This window comes from Taudactylus pleione, unplaced genomic scaffold (genome assembly GCF_031769625.1).
Source record: "Taudactylus pleione unplaced genomic scaffold, aTauple2 ptg000411l, whole genome shotgun sequence".
Taxonomy (NCBI): Eukaryota; Metazoa; Chordata; class Amphibia; order Anura; family Myobatrachidae; genus Taudactylus; species Taudactylus pleione.
In genome coordinates this window covers 447,282-473,359 of record NW_028284813.1, presented here as the reverse complement: position 1 = coordinate 473,359, position 26,078 = coordinate 447,282, and the positions used below count along the sequence as shown (strand labels likewise).

General features: G+C 43.5%; 1 protein-coding gene across 2 annotated transcripts in view; it reads right to left on the bottom strand.

The window, feature by feature from the left end:
* Positions 1-1,284: 1,284 nt before the first annotated feature.
* Positions 1,285-26,078, bottom strand: part of UBE2G1 (ubiquitin conjugating enzyme E2 G1) — a 57,397-nt gene continuing 32,603 nt past the window's right edge. The window contains exons 2-7 of one of the 2 annotated variants that reach the window (XM_088447030.1): positions 24,551-24,898; positions 19,367-19,469; positions 10,638-10,735; positions 6,241-6,419; positions 4,362-4,484; positions 1,285-2,760 (exon numbers count right to left, since the gene is read on the bottom strand). In XM_088447030.1, coding sequence (XP_088303156.1) covers positions 4,398-4,484; positions 6,241-6,419; positions 10,638-10,735; positions 19,367-19,469; positions 24,551-24,683 — 600 coding nt within the window. In that variant the 5' untranslated portion in view covers positions 24,684-24,898 and the 3' untranslated portion in view covers positions 1,285-2,760; positions 4,362-4,397. The remainder of the gene's footprint in view (positions 2,761-4,361; positions 4,485-6,240; positions 6,420-10,637; positions 10,736-19,366; positions 19,470-24,550; positions 24,899-26,078) is intronic. The other variant, XM_088447029.1, reaches the window with a different exon arrangement.

The following is a 26,078-nucleotide window of genomic DNA, read 5'->3' as shown; positions in this document are numbered from 1 at the left end:
AGTAAGGTTTCCTTACAGTATTGCATCAACATCTGTGACTACTAACAATCTTTTTTCTGCTTAACTAACACTTCTATTGAGCCAATTACATTATCTGGACAGCTAACATAACAATGACTACCCATTCATTTGTCCAGCCTAATACTATTAATGTGAGTCCAGAATATAAATTATTGAAACCATATTGTTTTGAAAATACTGTCATTTATCCAATTAGTGTTTATTATTACTTAAGTAAAATTGTATATTTTATTCAATCCTAAAACAGCAGATGGATATGTTATTAATCAAGTTCAGTGAATATTATTTCTCTTCAATTTCATAGCAAAATTCATTGCATTGAATACCTTGAATGTGAAACATGTACACCGCCAATTAGTCATTACGGTTTTCCTACTTCTCCTCACAGATCACTGACATGTGACTTTTCTCTACTAGTCTGTGACATTGTCCAGCTTCATCAACATGGAATAGAATCACATTTCCGAGCAAATGCTCTACTCATAGGTGAAGAATGAGTCTGCACCGATTTCTGTAGTATCCAATATTAACCATATTGGCAAACCCTGATGTATTTCGTTTGCATCTAGTCCAACAAATGCAGGAAGATTACACAACCTGCAGCTCTTCCCGGAGAGAACAGAGGAACTTGTGGCAAAATTGTACAAGACCCCACCTATTAATTTCATTTATCAGTCATCGCAGTTTTGCTGCAGTATTGATATCATGCCTACTGCCCAATACTGCAGTGCGATTCCAGCATTAGAACGGTGGTTAGTTCCCAGTTGCGTAGGCATGCTCAGTGCATGGCAAGGTCAGTTACAGGAGAGCTATTTGGGAAGTAGTAGACCTTAGAATTAAATAATAACTGAACAATTTCTAATGAGAGTCAATTGCAAAGTTCTAGAACTTTTATAGTTGCATAGAAATGTAATTCCCCTGCAGATGTGATAATACATGTACTCCAAATATGGGATTACGTATTTTCTTAAGGCACAGTGAGTGGATAGAGATTACATAATTATTGGTTTAGCTGAAATATTAATGATAATATAGAATGCACTGTACTATATATTTTGACAATTCCTTAAGAAATGTTATTTTCATAACAATTCAGTTTACATAATGTTGTAGTATAAGTGCTCTGCAACTACCAAGTCTGGTCTTTTGCTTATGGAGAAAGTATCCTCCTTCACTACAATGTATACTCAATCTTCACATAAAAACCTAAGTAGTCACCGAGAGCTAAAAGTCACATTCATACAAATAACCAACATAGACATATTGGAAAAAAAATTATATTTTGGAAGAACGCACTAAAGAAGGTGTCAGAATTCCAAAATCAAATTACATGAAAATATACATCGCAATTTATTTTCTTTGTACACTGGTTGAGGAAAAACTGCTGAAGAAAGAAAAAAAATAAAAAACAATTTGGAAACAGAAAAATTAAGGATGACAGTAATATAGAGAAGAGAGACAATTGTTAGGATGAGGAAAAAGGAAATGAAAAGAAAGAAAACCTGAAAATACAACATTGTGACAAGCCCTGAAGATACTTTGATAAACCTACACCTATGCATGCTTTCCTTCTTGAACGTTCAATACCAGACAACTAAGGAAAAGGATTGTACAGGAAATGCAGTCACTGGTTGATTCATAAGAAGCAGCAGGGTTTTAGAGGCTCTTCGTAGTAACTGGTTCTTGTTACAGCGCAGATGAGCAGCACATGTATAGATCAATTCTGTAGGAATAGGGTTTTGCACATGACAAAGAGAAAATGTCGCCCTTTTTTGGAAGGTATTTTTGTGATGTGATAAGGCACTTCAGGAGTTTAATTACCGGAGTTTACTCCCCTTAGGGGTTATAGGTGGGTGATCACTTTTAAAAAGGTAACCAAATTCCTGCAGTGACCCATGAACGTACAAGACTGCTAGGACTAGAATCGCAGACTTCTAGGGAACAGGTTAATAGATTTATTCGAAGAACATCCCCACAATACAAATATTTAAGGGCAAAATAATAAAGAAAAAAGGAAGAAAAACACACAAAACGGAACACTGCTAAAATCCTGCTGCAGGGCAGAGTTAAAAATCAATTATTAAAGTATTGTCCATAAACATCACAAAATGGCTTTTTCTGCATAGAGAAAACAGTTTCGATTGTAAGAGCAGATGGAAGATCCATGTTTGAAAGACCTCACTGAGCACTTGCCAGGCCGGGTAACATACATTGCTTGAAACCTGACTATAGTTCTTGCTGCCTTTCACAAATTAGGAAGAGGAGTGGGGGGGATGATTAAGGGAAAAAAAACAAAAACACTGACATACACAATATCCCCCCCTGGAGAGATCAAGATGAGCAGAGGCCTGGGAAAACCAGAGTACAAATGCCCTATTTTCCTTCATATTTCTGCTCTATTTAACTTTACATCATTCTTATCCTAACAACGGGAAAGCATTATTTGGTACAATGTTTATTTATGGATGTACATGAACAGTATATATATTATCCAGATCATGTTGTGCTATGTACAAGTCTGTACAATTCTTCCTGAAGTTTAAAGCAGTTCTTTAGATTTTGAAATGCGAAAATCACCTTTAAGTTGGCACTTGTTAGGCTCTTATCAGCATTAATAACTGGCATGTCTTATTGCAACCCCCGGTGCCAGCCAGTGTTTGCCAACTTATTACAACAAAAAGTCCAGCAAAAGGTGGGTAGAGTGCAGGAAAAACAGTGCCTTGTTTCTCATATGGAGACCTGCAGGTGGGGGGAAAATAAAAAAAATTAATTAGACAAGAAAATATGGGGCAGGAGTAAATCGCAATACACAATATTTATGTTAAAGTTGCTGCATCCATTTCTCATATTCTTAATTATTTCCAGCTAAGGGGAATGTATATACTAGATAGTTTCAGGTTTTGACCCAGTGTAGGCTACATACACACACGTCTATATCGGACCTTGCCATACCAACAACTGTACGGTAGCCCCTAATGTGGTCACATATGTGCCAGAAGGCCTTGCTCCCAATCTTGCAAGAACCACACAATAAGGTTGAGAAGAAATAAAAGGTAGAAAAGAGACAATAGGTGGTCTAGAGAACTGTATGTAGACTTACTAACACAATCACGGATGTCAAACTATAAAGGGACATTTTTTTTTTTTTTTTTATGACATTCATACCTTAACGATTACATTCGACACATACAAAGGGGAAGATGGCATAGGGTTGATGTCCGTCTAACAGAACAAGAGGACAGGACTATGGCTGCATGTATGGCATCCTACTGTAACTGAGTGACAATTACTTAGGAGTATATGTACTAAGCCTTGGAAAGAGATAAAGTACCAACTGATCAGCTACTGTCACTTTTCGAACACGGCCAGTAAAAAGACAGTTAGGAGCTAATTGGTTGGTGCTTTCTCTCTCTGCAAGACTTAGTACATATACCCCTTGCTCACGGTCTCAAGCTCATGAGTTAGGAGACTGCTAGTGGATTTAAATTATGATGCCAAGCATTAGCGTATCTATAATGGATGCGGGGCCCACACAGCACACTCTGCTCCCATATAATTAGCATATTTGCCTATTTGGAGTCGGCTGGTTCTGCAGACTTTAATCACTGAGAAAATAGCGCGTCGGCCATGCGCAGTAGTGATGTCCCCGGGAATAAATCGTGGGCGCCATGTTCACGGAGCCCTGCACATGTGCAGTAGACTCTGGCACAAAGCCAGAATCTAATGCACTGCCAGAGAGGAGGGGGCCCGCACAGAGGTTGCACACGGGCCCCCTCCTCTCTTTAAAAAAAAAAACCCTAGTGCCATGCAGTCTTGACATATTCAAATCCTGAACATAATAAAAAATCTAAGTAAAAGGCCTGCAGAATACACAGAACATATAAAACTGGAGCCACTCACTGCAGGCAATGTGTTTAAGATGCTTGACTTTTCTACGTCAGTACTTAAATCTCAGGATCCCAACACAGAGCAAGTAAAAGTATTTTTATTGGAAGTGGTGAGAATTTGTATAACTGATTTAAGCATTTAAACCAGAAGGACAACAAACTAGGTGTAAGCCAAGTTGGGACGTGTGTTCACCAATCTAATTGTGCATCATAGTCTGTCCCAAGTGCAGAAGGATTGGATGTTTCCAAACTGGACTTGTATGTGTGTAGCAAATAATTAACATTTATTGCACAAGTTCATTATATATGGAATATGTGCATGGACAGTTAATGTGTTACAATGTCTATTAAATATATGTATTTGCTAGTGTTACTTTTGAAAGTACTTTTTACATTGCAATAAAACAGAAAAAAATAAAATTAGGCAATCCAAGGAGGAAGAAAAAACATTACCCTGAAATTGTGAAGCTACAAGCTGCTGCTTAAATGTCACTCAAAAGCAGTTTCTTGGCTTTTCCTTACACAGCGGGCAACTTTCCTTTTAAATTCTCCATTCCGGTCTTCTCGCCACTCTTTCTATAAAGCAGAGGGGGTGGAAATAATCAAAAGTTTGTTGCATTTCAGTTGTACAAAAGCAAACACTGTCAGACATGATGTGAATTTAGTTCTATGAGAGCTCAGAATATGATTTTAGAATGCAGGGCACATTCATTAATCATGCTAAAATCAACATTGCATTAATCACATTGGTGGCATTCCCAGACACTTGTGGTGATATCAAGTATCAGTGGCCAACCTCTAGTTTCTATATATGGGGTAAGAACCATGCACTTCCATTGCAGTGGGGAAAAAGGTATATATCTTCTATAGCATATTTGATGGTGACACAGCCTTCATTTAGAGCAGGGATGGGGAACCTCAGGCCCGGGGCTGTATAAGGCCCCTGGAATCATTTTATCTGGCCCTCTGTGCTTTTTTCTGCTACTCTCATCTGGCTAGCAGAGTGCCTAGAATGGCACCCAGCAACCAGAATCTATGCAGCAGTGCATAGGATGCTTCAGATGGTCACACCGCTGCCCTTACAGCTCTACCGGAGTATCCTCAGGATGCTCCAGACATTGCTGTAATAACCAATGATTGTGGTCCAGCCCTACCATTGCAGAGGGGGCATGGCCTGCGAATAATGTTATATATATCAAAATGGCCCCCAGCAGAAAAAAGGTTCCCCACCCCTGATTTAGAGATACTGGCCGCTGCTTCCCGTCGTGTTTCAGGTGAATATGTAAAATGGTACCAGCAGTCAGTGTCAAGCCCAGCGTGCTTGCTTTGTAAATAAAGCCCACAGTAAGCTTAAGAAAGCGCAATTTATGTAAACTACTTTTAAAAGAAGTTCAAAACTTGTTGCTGGAGCTTCCAAATAAGTTTTGCTTTTCAAAAGCAGATCACATATTCATAACATGTACCCCCCAAAGGTAAAGAATAACCAAGCTAGGAACAGGACACTAACACCATGGTTTATAGAAGACAAAACCTATTGTAGTTTAGGAGTGAGGCATTGTAGAGTCTTTAATGTTGGATATGTCAACCCTCAAATAAGTTTTACAGTTTAATTCCACCTACAAAAACGACATTTTCTGTAGAAAGGGATAACTAAATATGCCCCTAACATGTGGATGACTCAGACATTACTATTTCTCTCCCTAAATGTGTATTTCCCAGTTACAGGACCAGCAGGTCTGCCAGCTGTATGGCAGTTAAAGATTTTTATTTGAGTGAAATTATTCTTAAAAACACAATCATAAGAATAAAAAATCCTATGTATTCACCTTTATTAGGGTTTGTGTAAAGTAGGTCCCCCACATTCATCAAATGGGGCTACCACCGCTTGCTATACATGGGAGGGAACATTTTACTAATTCCACTAAAGAGCAAACTTTATTTTAATATAAATAAAATTACTGTTTAATGGTGGCTAGAAACGTAATGCATGAGGGAATAAAAAACCACTGTTTTTTCAAAGTTTAAGAAGAACAAACCCATCATTATATAAGTTCACAATGCACACGCAAAAGAAAGGGTTTTTTTTTAAATGATGTTTTACCTCTAGACACGGGGGTATATATACTAAAGTGCGGGTTTTTTTTAAGTGAAGTTGTTGCCCATAGCAACCAATCAAATCCTACTTATTTGGCACATTCTAGAAGATAATAGCTAGAATCCGATTGGTTGCTATAGGCAAAGACCACTTCTAACAACCCGGACTTTAGTAAATATATCCGATGATCTCAGAAAGGTTTCAGCAATAATAAAGAAGCACACAAGGTGAACGTACTGCTGCATCCACATTGGCTGGGGAGTCACCATTGGGGTCTGCTAGCATTGAAATTACACTGATCATTATGGTTTCCACCGTATGGATAGGAAGCCAACGCTCTTCAGGTTTCTCGTAGCCGTATTTATCCTCACCAGGCTCGTGAAGAATGGATATGCACACATCACCATTCTTATCAACTGAAAACATTAAGGAGAAATTTCATTTAGAAAAAATAGACAAAGATGACATTTAACAGATTTAATTTTTTTATTTTTAAATAAATTGTAAACGTCATATGCATGGCAAACGTCAACAGGTACATTAATGATAAAACCAGCTGTACATGACTGGAGACTGCCTATAAAGCATTTTATGCAAGACAATTCATAGTAGAGAGTAATGAGATTTGCATAGCTTGGCAAGGAGCAACAGAAGCTAGCAGCATGCCCCTTCATCACTTCATATTCAGATAAGCATCACTGGAACGTAAAGAGCACAGCTTTCATCTGTAGTGGAGCCAAGCTCTTAAATTGATGAGGCTGCAAACTCATTGCTCTTAGTGTTATAGGATAACTTACAACAATGGATAGACAGCATTTACTTGTACAGTCTCTCTCCCTACATTGCACTAATCATGGCTAATTCCTATGTTGATATAATGAATCAAAAGTTCCAATTGAAGAAACAATGACAAATGTATTATTTAGTGACTAAATCTTAGGGTAACTCTTAATAAAAAATATAAATTACAGTGAATGAGAACATAACTGCTGTGCTGAAATTTGCTGTAAAGAAGCCTCAAAAGGTAAATCATGATTTACACTATGGGCCGTATTCAATTGCCAGCGAAAAGTTCTCGCCGGTGACATTTCGCTAGGCGACAACTCTCCCCCGTATTCAATTGCAAAGAGTTTCCGCCGGTGTGAAAAGTCTGCGCCTTGTAACGAGCGGACAAGATTCACCTCTGAAAGGATGCGAAAAAAAGTGCAGAATTGGGGGTTTGGGATACAAAGTTGCGACAACACCCCTGCAGCCTTGGGACAGTTCCCCAAAGGTAAAATGCATCAAAAAAAGTGGGTAACAGTTTAGAAAACCCCAAAAAAGTACTTTCGTTTTGGGGGCGAAAAAGTTCAAAGTTGGGGGACAAACTTTAAAACTAGCGAAATAGACTCCAGGGGGTCCCCCAAATATGCCTAAGCTATTTTTTTGATTGCAGGTTTTGCTGAGGGTGCGTTTTTATGTTATTTCAAAATGCACATTAGCAATCTTACACCTATTTTCATGTACTCCAATTTGCTGGGACTAGTTATTTTCAACACAAAAAAATCAGCTAAATGTTATTCTTCACCACTTGTGCAAATATGCTAAATAGCATCAATTGAGAGCATTTAAGCACCCCAAATACCTTCAAGCAGGGCTATTCGGGGGAATCCATAGCATAAATCTCCGGCATGTGAAAAGTCTGGGACTTTTCGCCGGCAACTGAATATGGCCCTATGGGTGGAATTCAGTTAGGCATGGAGTTTGAGAATGCAAGTTTGTTTCATTAAACTTGCACACTTTACATTAATACACACACCCGGAAATATGTAATATAATTAGAAATGCAAGTTTTGCACAAAAAGCAAACTGGGAGAAAAGCACGAAATAGTGGAGAAACAGTCCTGAACCCCAAAAATGTGATAACTGAGATAGCAGAACCATAGAGAAGGCTCTAAAATTATGTAAAATGTCTGATTTTTGCGCTGAATAATGGATGAAAAATGATAGGAAGCAAGTGTTTTTCATCATCATTAAGTGTTTGTCGCATTTTGGGGTACAGGAAAATGCTTGTACAGTGATTTTGCAGTATTTTTATTCTAGTATATAAAACGCTGACGTAAACACTTTTACTGCCTATCTGCAAGTTCAAAACCCCCCTCTCATCAATACAACACCTCCACATACCTGTCCCACACCATTTCCACCTCCACATACCTGTCCCGCACCATTTCCACCTCCACATACCTGTCCCGCACCATTTCCACCTCCACATACCTGTCCCGCACCATTTCCACCTCCACATACCTGACCCGCACCATTTCCACCTCCACATACCTGACCCGCATCATTTCCACCTCCACATACCTGACCCGCACCATTTCCACCTCCACATACCTGACCCGCACCATTTCCACCTCCACATACCTGACCCGCACCATTTCCACCTCCACATACCTGACCCGCACCATTTCCACCTCCACATACCTGACCCGCACCATTTCCACCTCCACATACCTGACCCGCACCATTTCCACCTCCACATACCTGACCCGCACCATTTCCACCTCCACATACCTGACCCGCACCATTTCCACCTCCACATACCTGACCCGCACCATTTCCACCTCCACATACCTGACCCGCACCATTTCCACCTCCACATACCTGACCCGCACCATTTCCACCTCCACATACCTGACCCGCACCATTTCCACCTCCACATACCTGACCCGCATCATTTCCACCTCCACATACCTGACCCACATCATTTCCACCTCCACATACCTGACCCACATCATTTCCACCTCCACATACCTGACCCACACCATTTCCACCTCCACATACCTGACCCGCACCATTTCCACCTCCACATACCTGTCCCGCATCATTTCCACCTCCACATACCTGACCCGCATCATTTCCACCTCCACATACCTGACCCACATCATTTCCACCTCCACATACCTGACCCACATCTATTTAAATCCCTCAAAGTGCTTGATTATTCATTGGGAGGAGTGTACCAGAGGTTATGCACGGTGTCCAGACAATTTTTCTGTAACCACTTAAATAGCTAATATTTTTCCCAAAAACCGCTCACAACTTGTTTTGTTATTTTATGACTGAGTAAGGTCAAGAACATTTGGGGACGCAGCATGCACATGCTCCAGATGCCATGGCTACATGTAGCGTTCCCGCTAGGCTGTTTTAGCGGGGCGCGGCGCCCTGCCCTCCTTCTGGAGGGCAAAAAGCACCCTGCCCTCCAGGAGGAGGGCAAAAAGCGCCCTGCCCTAACAGCCTGCGGGAGCCGTTCTCACCCACGGGACGCAGTGTCCCGCAGGCGGACAAACATGCGGTGACCCGGTCACCGCCGGAGAATAGACGCCGGGCATCTATTCTCCCTTTCTGCAGCGCTTGGGGGCTGCCCGGCATGTCCGTAAGCGCCGGGCACGCCCCCAAGTATGACGAAAAGGGGACGCGTCTTATAGACACGCCCCCTTTTCATAACCACGCCCCCTTTTCGGGCGCGCACACGATTGCCCTCTCTAGCTCCGGCGCCCTGCCTGCCGCCGGAGCTAGAGGGAACACTATACATGTTACACGTCTGCTAAGAACCCTTCTAAATGATGGGATATCCTGTGTACATTTGTATCACCTGAATCACAGCATAAAAGCACCAGCTTTATTTCCGTACTGTATACTAGCTGTTGCCGGCGGCTTTGCCCACGATAAAACCAGAGTCTGTTCCACCTGTATCATAATAAGGGGACACCAGAGTCTGTTCTGCCTGTGCTTTAACAGGGTTCTGGAGTTCGTGGTTTAAATATGGTTGCCTTTTTTGTACCATATTTGCACAGAGGTGCGAGGGAAAACTTGCAAAGTCGACGCTACAGTAATTGGCCGATTTGTATGCAGCCTGGCATTGTGGCACATCACATAGAAGTGAATTCCTCCCTTAAGAGACACATTAGGCAAAAGTTTTTACTTCTGTCCATAGCAAATCACTTACAAAAAAATGTATTTCACGAAACAGGCAACATACTGAGATTAGTTGGTTATTTTTGTAATTTTACTTATATAAATACTCTTCTGTATATGTAACAAATATACAGATGTGTCCTTACTCATCTAACATCAATATGCCATGCAGCACGATATGCCTGGCATGAGTGAACACCAGTTGCAAACGCATCAAAGTTGCAATGCGATGTAACTAGGACGTACCAGGAGACACTCCTGATTAATCCGATATGCGACCGAGTGTGTAAAGGGAACTTGACCTGGATAAAAAGCCGTGTGCACTGCATCGTAGCACTTTGCATGAAGATTGAGACTCAGTCGCACACAGATATACAATTGTTACATATCATATTAATCAGAACGGTCTCCTGGTGTGTCCTAGTCGCATCGTGACTTAGAAGCATTTTCTCCCAAAAAAAAAAAAAAAAAAGACACCTGACGCTAGGACCAGGAGTGTGGAGGGGAGCCATTGTTCACACCTGCAGAACAGACAAGTGAAGACACATCTATATTATTCCATGTTAAAGTGGCGCATTGAAAAAAATTTACATTTTCCAGATCATTGAGCTGAAAGACACTGGTCTTGAAGTAGATCGAATATTAGTGAAGAGAAAAAGTAATAGACAACCTACCATTTGGGTGCCAGATTTCTGTTATAAATTTCATTTTCGGCGGCCTCAGAGGATAATCTCTTGGAAAAGTAAGATGAGCCTTGAAGACACCACCCTCACTAGAGAAACAAAAAATAAAAACACAATTTTTTTTTTTCATTTTAAACTATCTAAAATATAGGATCAGCATGGAAGCTACAGTTTTTCCACCAATTTACAATAAAGAATTACAGATTTTGAATTGGGGGGAACCACATAAAGCACCCTTGACTTGTACAGTTATGAACATATTTAAGAGTTTGCAGTGCCATACATTGGGGGGGTTGGGAGCGCATACAAACTTTGCAAATTAACATAGTAAAGAATCATAAGTATAATACACAAGCATAGGTAAATCATTACTATATAAACACAGACGTGTTTATGACAAATAAAGGGGGACACATCCAATTAGATGCGATATTTCCGCTATTCTCACGATAATTTTGTTCGAGGCTATCGCAAGAAAACGACTACTTTCAATTTCATATAATGCGCAGTATCCAATTGCAAGCGAGCTTCCGTAAAGATCTCCCGAATACAGACCAATCGTGTGATTGCGGAGTTGGAACTTATTGCCTTCCCACCGTTACTTCACACTAATTAAGGGCTACTGGGGCGTAGTCCTTGCACCATTCTGATCAGCGTGTTTCCACTGCTTGCAAACACAGTTCACAACATTGCATAATTTTCCCCGAAAACATTTATTCCACTTTAGTATATTCACTATGTACCACTCTTGGATGCTACAGATGAAGTGACTAGATTGTCATTTCTACATCACCTTTGTGACTTTTCAGACAAATGTTTTCTTGCAAAATTATGTTCTATTTAAATTGGGGGTGCATAAAATGAATCAAGTCATGACATTTTTGACCAAAAATAGGGGTTTTGCAGAACTTATCACCTGCTCAGAGGTGGTGAAGAGAAATCACTGATAAAGCCAGCCCAAACCTCTGAAAAATCCTTGCTTGCTTGTAATTGGATAGCTTTTTCATGAAAAGCCAGTGTTTTACTATGGGGATTTCATTTCTCTCGAAAACGAAAAATCTGAGAAAATATGAGATATGGTAAGAACTTACCCTTGTTATCTCTATTTCTACGAAGTCCATAGGGTTCCACAGGATACCTTGGGGTATAGGTGTGACGTCAGTCGCAGGGCACCAAAGAGTTAAGCTTTCAGCCTCCCAGGATGCACTAGGTCCCCCTCCTATACCCCGCCCCCGGGCCAAGGCACCTCAGTTAGTTACCAAGCCATAGGCCGGAGGAGGAGAAGGAAGAGAGAGAACAAAGATCTGGACACATACAAGAATCACATTCTCACCAGAGGGAGACGGAAAACCGGAGACCAGAGCAAAGCCCATCTGCAGCACAGGTGCGACAGGGCGGGAGTATGCCACACGCGATGGTATATCCTCGCGGAAGACGGTTTCCGAGCTCGTAACATGGTACGCACCACAGAGCTGGAAAACCCCCGGGACCTCAGCATGGCCGTCTCAACAGCCACGCCGTCAAAGACAGCCGAGTCAGGTCCGGGTGAAGGCAAGGACCCTGAGACAGAAGGTCCGGTCGTAGCGGCAACCGCAGAGGACTGTCCACGGACAGACCCTGAAGGTCTGAGAACCAGTGCCGTCTGGGCCACGCGGGAGCTATCAACAGCGTCCCTCCTTCCTGTTTGAATTTCCGGATTACCCGTGGAAGAAGGGAGACCGGAGGGAACAGGTATGCGAACCGGAACGTCCACCGGACGGACAGAGCATCCACCAGAGACGCCCCTTCGTCTCTTGTGCGAGACCCGTACACCGGCAACTTGTTGTTGTGCCGGGACGCCATGAGGTCGATTTCTGGAAGACCCCACCTGTCCACCAGTAGTTGAAAAATGTCCGGGTGCAGGGACCATTCCCCTGGATGAACGTCCTGGCGACTTAGAAAGTCCGCCTCCCAATTTAGCACTCCCGGGATGAAGACCGCTGATATGGCCGGAGGATTGCGCTCCGCCCAAACCAGGATCCGAGAGACCTCTGCGAGAGCCGCCCGACTGCGAGTTCCTCCTTGCCTGTTTATGTAGGCCACGGTGGTAGCGTTGTCCGACTGGACCTGCACCGGGTGACCCTGGAGAAACCGCTGTGCCTGCAGGAGAGCATTGAAGACCGCACGGAGTTCCAAGATATTGATTGGAAGCTCCGCTTCTGTCGGCGTCCACCTGCCCTGGAACAAGTGTGGACCCGAAACTGCTCCCCAGCCCTGAAGACTGGCGTCCGTTGTCAACAGGACCCAATTTGGAACCCAGAACGGACGTCCCTTGTTGAGGTGGGTCGTCGGTAACCACCACGCAAAAGGACAGGCGAACCTCCGGGGTGAGCACAATCGTCTGGAACTTCAGAGACTGAGGCAGCCCGTTCCACTTGGACAGGATCAGGTGCTGCAGAGGTCTGGAGTGAAACTGGGCGTATTCCACCATGTCGAACACTGACACCATGGAGCCCAGCAACCTCATCGCCGAGTGTAAGGACACCCGGCGGCTGTGCAGACAACTGCGCACCCTTGACTGTAAAGCAGAGATCTTGTCCTCCGTCACGAAGATCCTTTGCTGTCCCGAGTCCAATAAGGCTCCAAGATGCAGAATCCTCCGAGACGGGATTAGAGTGGACTTCTGCCAGTTGATTAGCCAGCCGTGCCGTTGCAGCAGTGCAATGGTCAGGTCCAAGTGGTGTAACAGGAGCTCTGGAGATCCTGCCACCAATAACAGGTCGTCCAAGTACGGCAACATGCGGACTCCTTGCAGCCGCAGAGAAGCCGCCATGACCGCCATCACCTTGGTGAAAACACGTGGTGCTGTCGCCAGGCCAAAAGGTAACGCCCGAAACTGGAAGTGGTCGCTGCGGATTGCAAACCGAAGGAACTCTTGATGGCGCAAAATAGGGACATGCAGGTAAGCGTCCTGTATGTCCAATGACACCATGTAGTCCCCAGGTTCCAGCGCCAGAATGATGGACCGTAGGGTCTCCATCCGAAACTTCGGGACCCGCAAAGACTTGAGTGCTTTGAGGTTGAGAATCGGATGATATGACCCATTGGGTTTCTGTACCAAAAATAGATTTGAATAGAAACCCTGGCCCCTCTGGGAGAATTGAACAGGCACTATAACTCCAGCCTGGAGCATAGTGTGCAATACCTTCCGCAGCTCCGTAGCCTTGTTCCGATCTGATGGTAGACCCGTGGTGAAGAATCGAGCCGGGGGTCTGTGCCGGAAGGAGAGGGCGTACCCGTGGGAGACCACCTCCAGAACCCAAGTGTCTGTCGTAGTGAACGACCAACACCGGGAGAACTGCAGCAGGCGGCCTCCCACCCTGGGATCCCCCAAAGGGAGGCCCGGACCATCAGGCCGCAGGCTTGTCATCTGGCTTGGGGGCCGGACGTCTGGTACTCCATGCCTGTTTCCGAGGCTTGACCGATTTCTTAGGGCCAGCCTGTCGAGGAAACGACTGTGGTTTGGGCCTGCCCTGGGCCCTAGATGACCGAAAGGACGATGGTCCAGAACCAGAAGGAGCAGCGGCCGACGGGAGACAAGCAGATTTGGCTGCCGCCAGCGTGGCCACAATCTTATCCAGATCCGGACTGAAGAGAACTTCTCCGGTAAACGGCAAAGCTTCCAGACCTTTCTTGGAATCTGCGTCCGCCTTCCAGGATCGCAGCCACAAGGTGCGACGAGCAGCTACCGCTGCTGAAGAAATTCTAGACACCAGAGTACTAATGTCTAGAGCCGCCTCGTTGATGTAGGTGGCCGAATCACGGAGATTGCCAATCAACTCCGCCTGTTCGGCTGGACAGTCGGATTCAAAAGAAGCCTCTAATGAATCCGCCCAGCGCTCCATCGCTCTGGCAACCCAGCAAATGGCCATAGCCGGCCGTGCTGCCCCCCCTGCAAGGGAATAAGCGGACTTCAGGCAGATTTCTACCTTGCGGTCCGTAGCATCCTTAAGGGAGGACATGGATGGCATCGGCAATGTGGCACTACGGACAAGACGGGTCACGTGAGAATCCACCTGTGGAGGGGATTCCCACTTGGCAAAATAATTATCCGCGAATGGATAAGCCACCGCCAGGCGTCTCTGCGGCTGGTATCTTTTGCCAGGTTGTTTCCACGCCTCCTCTAAATGGTCCACCAACTGACCCGAAAGAGGAAAGACTGTGGCATCGCCCTTCACATCTTTGAAAAAGGCATACTTAGATTTAGCCGCTGGGGGAACTTCGTCCTCAATCACCAAGGCTGTGCGGACCGCCCGAATAAGTCCAGGAATATATACTTTGGACTTAGCATCAGCGTCCTTAGTATGGAGAGGTTCCTGATCGTAAGGATCCAGAATCTCCCCATCATCAGACGTCCCTTCGTCATCCTCATAAGGAGCGGACAGAGACGCCACCGGCCTTTTATGAGGCCGCATCACAGACTCCCCTTGCAACACATCCGACAAGTGCTGTACAGAACTCGTCAGGGAGTTAACCCACGCTGGCTCCTGAGAACCCGGGAGCGGGGAAATAGGGAGACTGTGGGGTACCACCAATTGTCGTGGGAACCCCTGCATGGGTGACGACACCACAGACTGCTGGGACAAACCCATCGGAGTAAACGCGGGCTGCGGAGCTAACTGGCCCACTAAAGCTGTTAACGCCTGAGCGAAACAAGCCCAGGGCGGCTCCTGTACCGGTGCTGTAACCGTAATAGGCCGCGCCATGGACAAACACTGCCGGCAAAGGCCCTCCGCGCTACCCTCCCCCTCCGCTAACGGTACTTTGCACGTGGTACACTGTAGCCGGAGGGGAAAATCACTTTCAGACATGATGGCACCACGTATGTGACCTCTCTCACCAATTAAGTATTAAATAGGCGAGAGACCACCCTGCAGCACCGCACTGCAAGGGCTTTAGCAGAAAGAACAGGGACAGTAATAAAGCTGACAGTTTTGAGAAGATAAAGTTACAGGCAGCAGCGCTAGCACAGTCACATACAATGCAGAGAAATAACAATTCCTGCACTAACAGCGCTGATCACTCAACTACACAGACACAGGGCCTGGTAGGACACAGCGCTGCATACACAGACCTGAGCCACAGCGGAAGAGAGGTATGCGGGGGGACCCAGACCACGATGCTTCCTTCCAGGCTTCCAGCAGCGTTCACCATGCGTTGCAGAGAAGATGGCCGCCGAGGAGCAGAGAGAAGCTGGCCTGGGGGAGGAGCGCTGACACAGGACCAGTCAGCACAGTGCAGAGAGGGCTGTGTGCAGCGGGGGAGGCGCCGGCTGTGAGACAGGGAAGGCGCGCTCCCCTGGCATGCATTTAACCCCTGGGACGCCGCAGCGCTACCGCTCTGCTGCGGTCCGCTGTCCCAGAGGGTAGTGGAAAGCGCAGGTTCAGTACCTGGCTCCACGCTGCAGCCAGTCCCCAGGGAGCCCCCTGCCTGGGGACTTAGGACCATGTGACCAGCGGGGACCCACCGCGGGACCCCGCTGCTTACCTTTGTCCCCCTTGGATCCGGCCATGGTCCGGAACATCTGGGGTCACCGCTAGCTGTGACCCCAGATGCTCACCAGCATCCCCGGATCGGTACCGGCGTTCTGGTACCGGCGGGGGTGTAGGGAAGACAGCATGGACGTCAGGACTGACTGTCCATGCTGTACATCCAGATGTGCAGCCACAGCTGCACTGAAGAAAGCTTCAGGGGCTCTTCTAGCCCCCACTCCGACAGGTGCACCCGACGCCGGCCGGGCACCAAACTAAACTGAGGTGCCTTGGCCCGGGGGCGGGGTATAGGAGGGGGACCTAGTGCATCCTGGGAGGCTGAAAGCTTAACTCTTTGGTGCCCTGCGACTGACGTCACACTAGTACCCCAAGGTATCCTGTGGATACCCTATGGACCCTGAAGTAGAAAAATGATCTGGAGAAAAATGACAGTTTTCTCGAATTACATGTAATACCACATGACCGGGTTTACAGGAGAAAACAGGTTATCGCATCTAATTGGATACCACCCTCAACCAGTTTCAAACAGTAGCCAGAATCAACTAAGCGCCTTGGGTATCAGCAAAATATCTGGAACTACTACTTACAATTCCTGGCCCTCAGATAACTATACACGGCACTAAACGTGAGCAGTACTAATGACATGTGTTTTGCTCTGACCAGGGCACTATCTATGTAGAGACTGGACTGTGTGAGAAAAACATACTGGTGTACGTATGTATGTATGTGTAGAACAGAGAAGAAGTAAAGGTGGGTACACACCTGGCCGACCTGCCTAACAATTGGTAAGCTATACACACTTACCAATCATTTGCCTGACGTGTCTGCGCTGACATCACAACTGGTTAGGCATTTACATTTGCACGTCTAGTTGAGAGATCAGTCACTGGTGGGGGTCACTGCAGCAAATGTATGGGTGGTCGACCATACACACAGCCAGACGTGCCGATACATCTGCAAGATATATCGGCATCGGCTGTGCTACAGAACAGATGCGATGTGTCTGAACGACTGTCATCTGTACACAACTGCCAATGCACTACAGATATATTGCCCAATCAATGGAACAAACGATATAGTTGTCAGTGTGTACCCAGCCCGTTCCATTAATTGGGCAATATATCTGTAGTGCATCAGCGGTTGTGTACAATCAATGGAACTGGCGATATAGCCGTCAGTGTGTACCCAGCCCTTTCCATTGATTGGGCAATATATATGTAGTGCATCGGCGGTTGTGTACAGACTGTTACAGATCAAACATGATCTGTAAACCACTGCGTAATAGCCGAATGTATAGAATATTGAAATAAAATAGTGACGAGAAAAGTAAGGATAGTCTTTCCCGCTAATCACAAGAAAGCCAGTGGCCTCTTTCCTTATATGTAGGAACTAATATGCAGCTACCTGGAAGGTCTATCCGTGATCTCCGCTCCATGTCAATCGTAGATCTAGTTTACACCCAATCCATCAGTGTGATTAGCGTTACTGATTACATAATGTAAGCAATAGCTGGTCCAGCCTTTATTTTTGCAGGTAATAGGATTGCTGGAGATGAGTATTCAGTAATAAGAGAAGGGGGTGGTGCGGATCAATATTCAACCATAAGCACTTTTGTTTTTGAGCCTCATATCTCCATATGTACTAACATACACACTTGGGTATTAATGTACTTGGGGAAACTAGCCATAGCTTTTAGGGGTACATTGCTGGTGTTTGGATTAAAATAACCATAAGGAGATTCACTGAATGTTTTGTTGTTTTTTTTATCTTTGCTATATTTATCTGTTTTAACCTGCATATTATACAATTTTTAAGATTTCACTAAATTGATAAAAGAAAATCCTATCAAAAGAGTCCTCAAATAGAAAAGATTAATAGGCTACACAAATAAGTAAAAAACTAATTGTCAGTGAAACACCTAGCAAAAATAACCTGCCTGGAGGCTGGTCAGAAGTGTATAAACTTCCAGTTATGATTAAATCCTGCCCCATCTATAATAGGAAGGTTCCAAAGTTACCAAATTTGCAACAAAGTGCACCAGACAATTGCAATTAGTTATGATCCCTTTAATATGACACAGATTCATTTTATTGATATGTTGGTCAGTGTAACTATATATTATGAAACAAGATGTACTGTCTGGAATCCTGCAAGATAGTAGCGGCTGTTACTGTGGTGTTTCAAGTGAGCAAGGCAGTAAATGGAAAATATTGTAAAGCCTAGTGGTTCACAAACTTTTTTGAATCATGGCGCCCATGACAGCGTTGTTTTCATGGCACCCCTAGTCCAAAAGTTTGTTATTCAGAAATTTTGAAAAAAATTTACAGCTGGGTACACACTGACAGATATATCTGTCCAATCTGTCTGGTGGAAAGGAAAATCTGGTCTGTCTTCCAGGGTTTTGGAGCAAATTTCTATTGGTATTTGCTCCCATACATTACCAGATTTTCCTTCCCACCAGACAGATTGGACAGATATATCTGTCAGTGTTTAACCAGCTTAAGAGTGAAGTAAATTGTGCTCTCCTGTCATCCTTAGGTTCAGTATCTGGTGGTGGACAGATTTGGGCTTCTGTTTGTCCACATATTTACATTAGATTGATGAAATTTTTTTTTATTTGGTGCTGGACCATCCCTGCAAGTGTCCTGAGGCACAGATTGTTAACCACTGGTATAGCCCATCTACACATAGGAAATCCTGGGTCTCAGGGAGGGTGGGGTAGGGACAGTTCATTGCGTAGGTGACAGGACATTATTAAATCAGTTTACAGAGAACATGGCTAGGAGCTAATTTTGTTTTGACATTAACATGGCGATAGGAATGGTTAGGTCTGCATAACTGAATGCAATAAATCAGAAAACTGATGAGTAGATTAAGAGTACAATTTTTATATTTTGCACTGTAAGATTTGTCCCAATGTACAGAAAGTCTTCGGTTTGAAAGGAAACTGAGGATAAACCTAAAGAAACAAATGCCAGCATAATACTGTAGCAGAACTGCAGGTACCACAGAGCATAGTTTCTATTCATCTTAAATAACACCCAATAAGTCATTCTTCCAGTTACTTGCCCAGTCTATGATGAACACTAGAGGAGTTGAGTGCAAAACTCAAAAATTCAATTACAAACGCTAAATCAGATTGCCCATCCAAATATACTGGGTGACATTTTTTAAGACCTTTATACTCACTATAATGTATCTGGTGGACCAATAATAAGAACTTCCCATCGGTATAGGTCATTGTCATCTATTAAACCTGCTGAGAAACCCTCTACTGGATTTTTATTTAGTTCTGTAAAAAAACAAAAAACAAAAAAAAAAAAACACACAAAGTAAACTTTAGCAACTTTATGAAGACTACACAATACAATAAGATATACGGTTTAGGTATGACATTAACACATGCATATTCCCATGTTTAAAGCAAAATACACATACATTGCCAATAATGCAAACAGCGCGTCAGTTATTTATAAAATGCCTCCAATTAAGGTCACAGTGCTAGCCAATTTAGCTGTAAATCACTTTAAGGAGCTACAGTAAACGGACCTATGTGTTCTCGCCATGCGGGGGTGAAAAAATGTCATTTTTCAGAACACATCAGGTTCAGAAAAAAAAACCCACAATAAGTCAGCGTCGGGCGCCACTTCAGGGCTAATTGGATACCCCCAAGACAATCCTTTAGCAGCGCTACTTTAGTGTTGCTATTTGGATACCGCCCTATCATTTTGAAGTTTGATTATTTTATTTTTTAGAAAGAGGAAGGTGATATGGAACCATAATTTTCACAATATTGGCAATCTTTCAGAGGCAATTTTCTCAAAATGTTATACAATACCTGACTACTAGCTACAGCACAGCTGATTGTTACACAGATAGCTGCAGATATGCATATCAATTGGGGCAATTAGATTAAAAGTTATGACCGGAAAGTGCTGGAGAGAGCCAAAATGCACAATTTATTTATTAACAGTTTCTTAGATAGCACAGCATATTCCGTTGCGCTTTACAATTGAAAACAACTGTAATAGAACAAAACTGAGTAATAAGAGACAGACATACATTTTCCCCTTGCATCCCATAGAGGTGCACAGTAAAATGTGCGATATTGGGGGGGAACTATAATTCTCGGTGATATGCACAGCCACGCATCAGTACCTCACATTAACATAGACTGACTTGCCCCTAAAGTAGAAGTGGGCAATAAGCGGCCCCCCAGCTGTTGTAGAACTACACATCCCAGCAGGCCCTGACAGTATTGCAAGGCATGGTGGGATGTGTAGTTTACAAACAGCTGGCGCGCTGCTTATTGCCCACCCCTGCCCTAAAGAATCAGGTAGTGCTACAAGCAATTGTATTTTATATTTTAAACATGTGGCGATCTGGAGACATTCAGAGTCTTCAATAGGTCTTCCCTATTATAGGGGAAAATATATCCATTATAATCTGGATTTAACAACTACAGGTTGAGTCTCCCATATCCAAATATTCCGAAATACAGAATATTTTTAGCATGACTGAGATAGTAAAACCTTTGCTTTTTGATGGTTCAATGTACACAAACTTTGTTTAAAGGCACAAAATGATTAAAACTATTGTATAAAATTACCTTCAGGATGTGTGTATAAGGTGTATAGAAAACAAATTAATTTCATGTATGTACACATACTTTGTTTGAGCCACAAAATTATTCAAAATATTGTATAAAATGACCTGCAGGCTGTGTGTATAAGGTGTATTAGCGTTCCCGCTAGGCTGTTTTAGCGGGGCGCGGCACCCTGCCCTCCTTCTGGAGGGCAAAAAGCACCCTGCCCTCCAGGAGGAGGGCAAAAAGCGCCCTGCCCTCCAGGAGGAGGGCAAAAAGCGCCCTGCCCTAACAGCCTGCGGGAGCCGTTCTCACCCGCGGGACGCAGTGTCCCGCGGGTGGAGAAACATGCGGTGACCCGGTCACCGCCGATGAATAGACCCCGGGCGCATGCGCCCGGCATCTATTCTCACTGTCTGCAGGGCTTGGGGGCTGCCCGGCGTGTCCGTAAGTGCCGGGCACGCCCCCAAGAGTGATGAAAAGGGGACGCGTCTTATAGACACGCCCCCTTTTCCAATGACCACGCCCCTTCTCGGTCGCGCGCGCCAAAGGCGCGTGCATGGGCATGCCCTCTCTAGCTCCGGCGCCCTGCCTCCCGCCGGAGCTAGAGGGAACACTATGTATAACACACATACATGCATTTTGTAATTAGATTTGGGGCTCATTCCCAAGATATTTCATTATTTTATGCAAATATTCCAAAATATGGAATATTCCGATATCCAAACCACCCCTGGCCCCAAGCATTTTTGATATTGGAGACTCAACCTGTATTGCAATGATTTAGCAAGTAACTTACAGCATTTCATCAAATTAGGTTTCCCATGCACTTAACAGAGCATTTTTACCCTGCAAGGGAAACAGATTCCCTAATGCATAGTGCTAGGGATGAGGAGCTAGAAGTCTGGGTGTCTCATGTTCCACCACCCATGTCAACACAGACAAAGTATGTGTATATTAATTAGAGAAGAACTGTAGATGGGAAAATCAGTCACAAAAATCACATTAAAGAGGGAAAAACACAGACAATTCACAGAAGAATAAATATACATTTTCAGTGAGAGAGAATTGCTGCCACCTTGTGTAGCTCTGTGTCGTGCAAATGAAAGTAAAAAGAGAGAAGGTCATAATGCGATAGGAGACAGTATTTCAACACTTGCTGTTTATTTCCATGAAAAGCTCTCGCTGTGGCAGCACACAGACCTTCCATTGACCAGTAACTAGATCTGCAATGCAATGATATACATCCTGCTTGAAGGGGGCGACAGGTGCATTAAATGCTACATGTCAAATAACCTTTGATTTGAAAAGCGAATGATTTCCATTTATATTCCAAACAATACCTGGTCAAGTATCAGATAGCATAACATGCAGCTTCTAATTTCAGCACGGCATGCACATCTATAAGTATTATGCGTATTATATGTCAACAAAATGTACATGAACAGCTGACAGCTTAAAAGGGAAACTAGTTATAAAAACAAAACTAGATGAAATAAATAAAATTTGGAGCAAATGATTGTAAAATTGAATTTTTTTTTTTTTCAAACACACTTCTCAATATTATTTAATTCAGATTGGGGAAGGGGAAACAAAAACCAACAAACTTCCCTGGTAGCAGCAGTGTATATTTAAATTCACATTTCTAACATTGAAAAAAATGCATTCTACCAAAACAGCTTAGGTTATGTCTTTCACTATACAAAACATTCCATATAGCCAGCTAAAAACTTTCTGTAGCATACGCCTGCAGCCAACCATATGAAAGGCTTGTGCTGCTATCTAAAACAACCAGGGCTGTGATCGGCAGAACTCTGGCTGACTCTTAGGGGGAAATACAATTAGCCACTTTAATTTACAGCGGGCTAATTGAAGTAGCGGAGCTATTCAATTAGACCCGAAGACAGCCCACAGGCTGCAGTTAAAGAGGATTTTTTTTTCAAGCCTGAGGTGCCGCAACAGTGTTAAGCCATAGGTCCAAGAACTTATCCAGGATACTATGGGTAAAAGCGCGTTAACACTGTAATTTACCCAACAAGGAAAAGGGTCTCTAATTGAAAAGCCCTGGGCATTAAAGCCCAAAGCTACCTTGTGGTGAGTGGTGAGTGAATTTGTCCCAACAAGGGCTCTCAACTCCAGTCCTCAAGTATCAAAAGGTTTTTGGATTATTCTTTTTTTTTTTTTTTTATGGTACAGTGGCATACAAATTATCCCACCTGCATTCACAAAAACATGACCTGTTGGGGGTACGTAAGTGTTGAGGTTGGGAACCACTGCTGTACAACTGCTTTTGCTCCTTCAAAATATACATCGAGTTTGAGTGATGAGTTAGTACTTCCCATATAGAGATCACGAAGAGTTGGAACTAATAAATAACATGCCAAGCAATTGAAAAAAAAATATATAAAAATATATATAGCCATGACATTTAAACCACTGACATGTGAAGTGGATAACACTGATTATCTCATTACAATGGCACCTGCCAAGTACGATGTGGGATATATTATGTAGCAAATAAATACAATGTTCTTGAAGTTTGTGTGTTCGAAGCAAGAAAAATGGGCAAGCATAAGGATCTAAACTTTGACAAGGGCCAAATCATGATGACTGGCCAACTAGGTCAAAGCATCTCCAAAATGGCAGGTCTTCTGGGGTGTTCTCGGTATGCAGTAGTTAGTACCTACCAAAAGCGGTCCAAGGAAAGACAACCGGTGAACCGATGACAGGGTCAAGGCTCATTAATGGTTGTGGGGAGTGGTCTAGCCTGTCTGGTACGATCCCACAGAAGAGCTACTGTAGCACAAATTGCTAAAAAGTTCATACTAGCAATGATAGAAAGGTGTTCGCACATAGTGCATCACAACTTGCTGCGTAGCATGTTCAGAGTGCCCATTTGAATCCCTGTCCACCCCTGAAAGCGCCTACAATGGGCATGTGAGTGTCAGAACTGGATGACGCTCACATGCCCATTGTGCATGGAGCTACTGAAGTAAATGGCCTGTCTGATGAATCACGTTTTCTTTTACTTTAAGTTGTAATGGTATTCTCTGATGGCAGAGGGCTCTTTCAGCAGGATAATGCGTCCTGCCACACTGCAAAAATTGTTCAGATAAGGTTTGAGGAACATGATAAAGAGTTTAAGATGTTGACATGGTATCCAAATTTCTTAGCCCTCAATCCGATCGAGCATCTGTGAGATGTGTTGGAAAATCATGTCCGAGCCATGAAGGCCCCACCCCGCAACTTACCGGACTTAAAGGATCTGCTGCTAATATCTTGGTGTCAGATACCACAGAACAACTTTAGAGGTCTTGTGGAGTCCATACCTCCATGGGATAAAGTGGTTTTGGTGGCACAAGGGGGACCTACACAATATTAGGCAGGTGGTTTTAATGCTGTGGATGATCGGTGTATGTACAGTGCATCCGGAAAGTATTTACAGCGCTTCACTTTTCCACATTTTGTTATGTTATAGCCTTATTCCAAAATGGAATAAATTCATTTTTATCCTCAAAATTTGACACATAATACCCCATAATGAAAAAGTAAAGTTTTTTTTTTTAGATTTTTGCAAATGTAATTAAAAAAAAACAAACAAAAAAAAAAAACTAAGAAATCACATGTACATAAGTATTCACAACCTTTGCTCAATACTTTGTTGATGCACCCTTGGCAGCAATTACAGCCTCAAGTCTTTTTGAATATGACTAGTTACACGCTTTCATCTAGCACAATTAGCGCAAAGCCAATAAAATACAGAATATACGATACAGCCCAATACATACGCGTGCGCACCGGTCCCAACGTATAGTCATCAGTCCAGAAGCCTGTGGTCATCCAAGAAGAATGGCTGTTGACTGGGACACAGGCTATATACCCTAACAGATCATGATAACAACAATGTAGACAGACAAACATAATTCCATTGGTTCTTGCACTTGGTAGTACGCTGTAGTTCAAAGGACAGTTCACTAGGGGTATGTCCCAATTCTCCACAGTCTCTTGAAATTACATTGTCTTTCTATAATTGGTTTAAGACACTACATACAGAGTATACATTCTATCCAATAATTTCCTATGATCCATAACCATCCAACGCAAGATGAGACTCCCTCACTGGTAGGTTCGGATATCTGGAAATAAACAGTGTGTCAGTATAGTACCAAACATGCCATATCTACCATGTTGTATACCTTACATATCATATACATATATTTCACAACATAATTATATGCAATTAAAACCTCTAATATTACATTTAATGTAAAGGAACCTTTTATGAGTGTATATTTATGATTATATGTAAGTATGCGTTGTGCGTCTACACGCAGCGTAAAAGGTGCGCTGTGTGCAGGGGTTGTGTACAACGCAAACATGCGCTGTGTGTTTATATTTACAATAGCAACTGTGTATATGTGTGCACGCATTGTGGATACACATGCGATCGTTTAAGTGTGTAAAATATATATATATATTACACATACACACACATACACATATACAGTCAGGTCCATAAATATTGGGACATTGAAAGAATTTTCAGATTTTGGCCTAACTGCCAACTGCAGACTTTCAGATTTAATTTGAGGGTAATTACATCCAAATCGGGTGAACGGTGTAGGAATTACAACAGTTTCAATATGTGCCTCCCACTTTTTAAGGGGCCAAATGTAATGGGACTATCAACTCCAAAGCTATTTCATGGACAGGTGTGGGCTATTCCCTCGTTATTTCATGATCAATTAAGCAGGTAAAAGGTCTGGAGTTGATTCTAGGTGTGACATTTGCATGTGGAATCAGTTGCTGTCAACTCTCAATATGAGATCCAAAGAGCTGTCACTATCAGTGAAGCAAGCCATCATTAGGCTGAAAAATCTAAATTAACCCATCAGAGAGATAGCAAAAACATTAGGTGTGGCCAAATCAACTGTTTGGAACATTCTTAAAAAGAACGAATGCACCGGAGAGTTCAGCAACACCAAAAGACCCGGAAGACTAACTGTGGTGGATGACAAAATAATTATTTCCCTGGTGAAGAAGAACCCCTTCACAACAGTTGGCCAAATCAAGAACACTCTCCAGGAGGTAGGTGTATATGTGTCAAAGTCAACAATCAAGAGAAGACTTCGAAAGAGTGAATATAGAGGGTTCACCACAAGATGTAAACCACTGGTGAGCCACAAAAACAGGAAGACCAGATTAGAGTTTGCCAAACAACATCTAAAAAAGCCATCACAGTTCTGGAACAACATCCTATTAACAGATGAGACAAAGATCAACTTGTACCAGAGTGATGGGAAGAGAAGAGAAGGA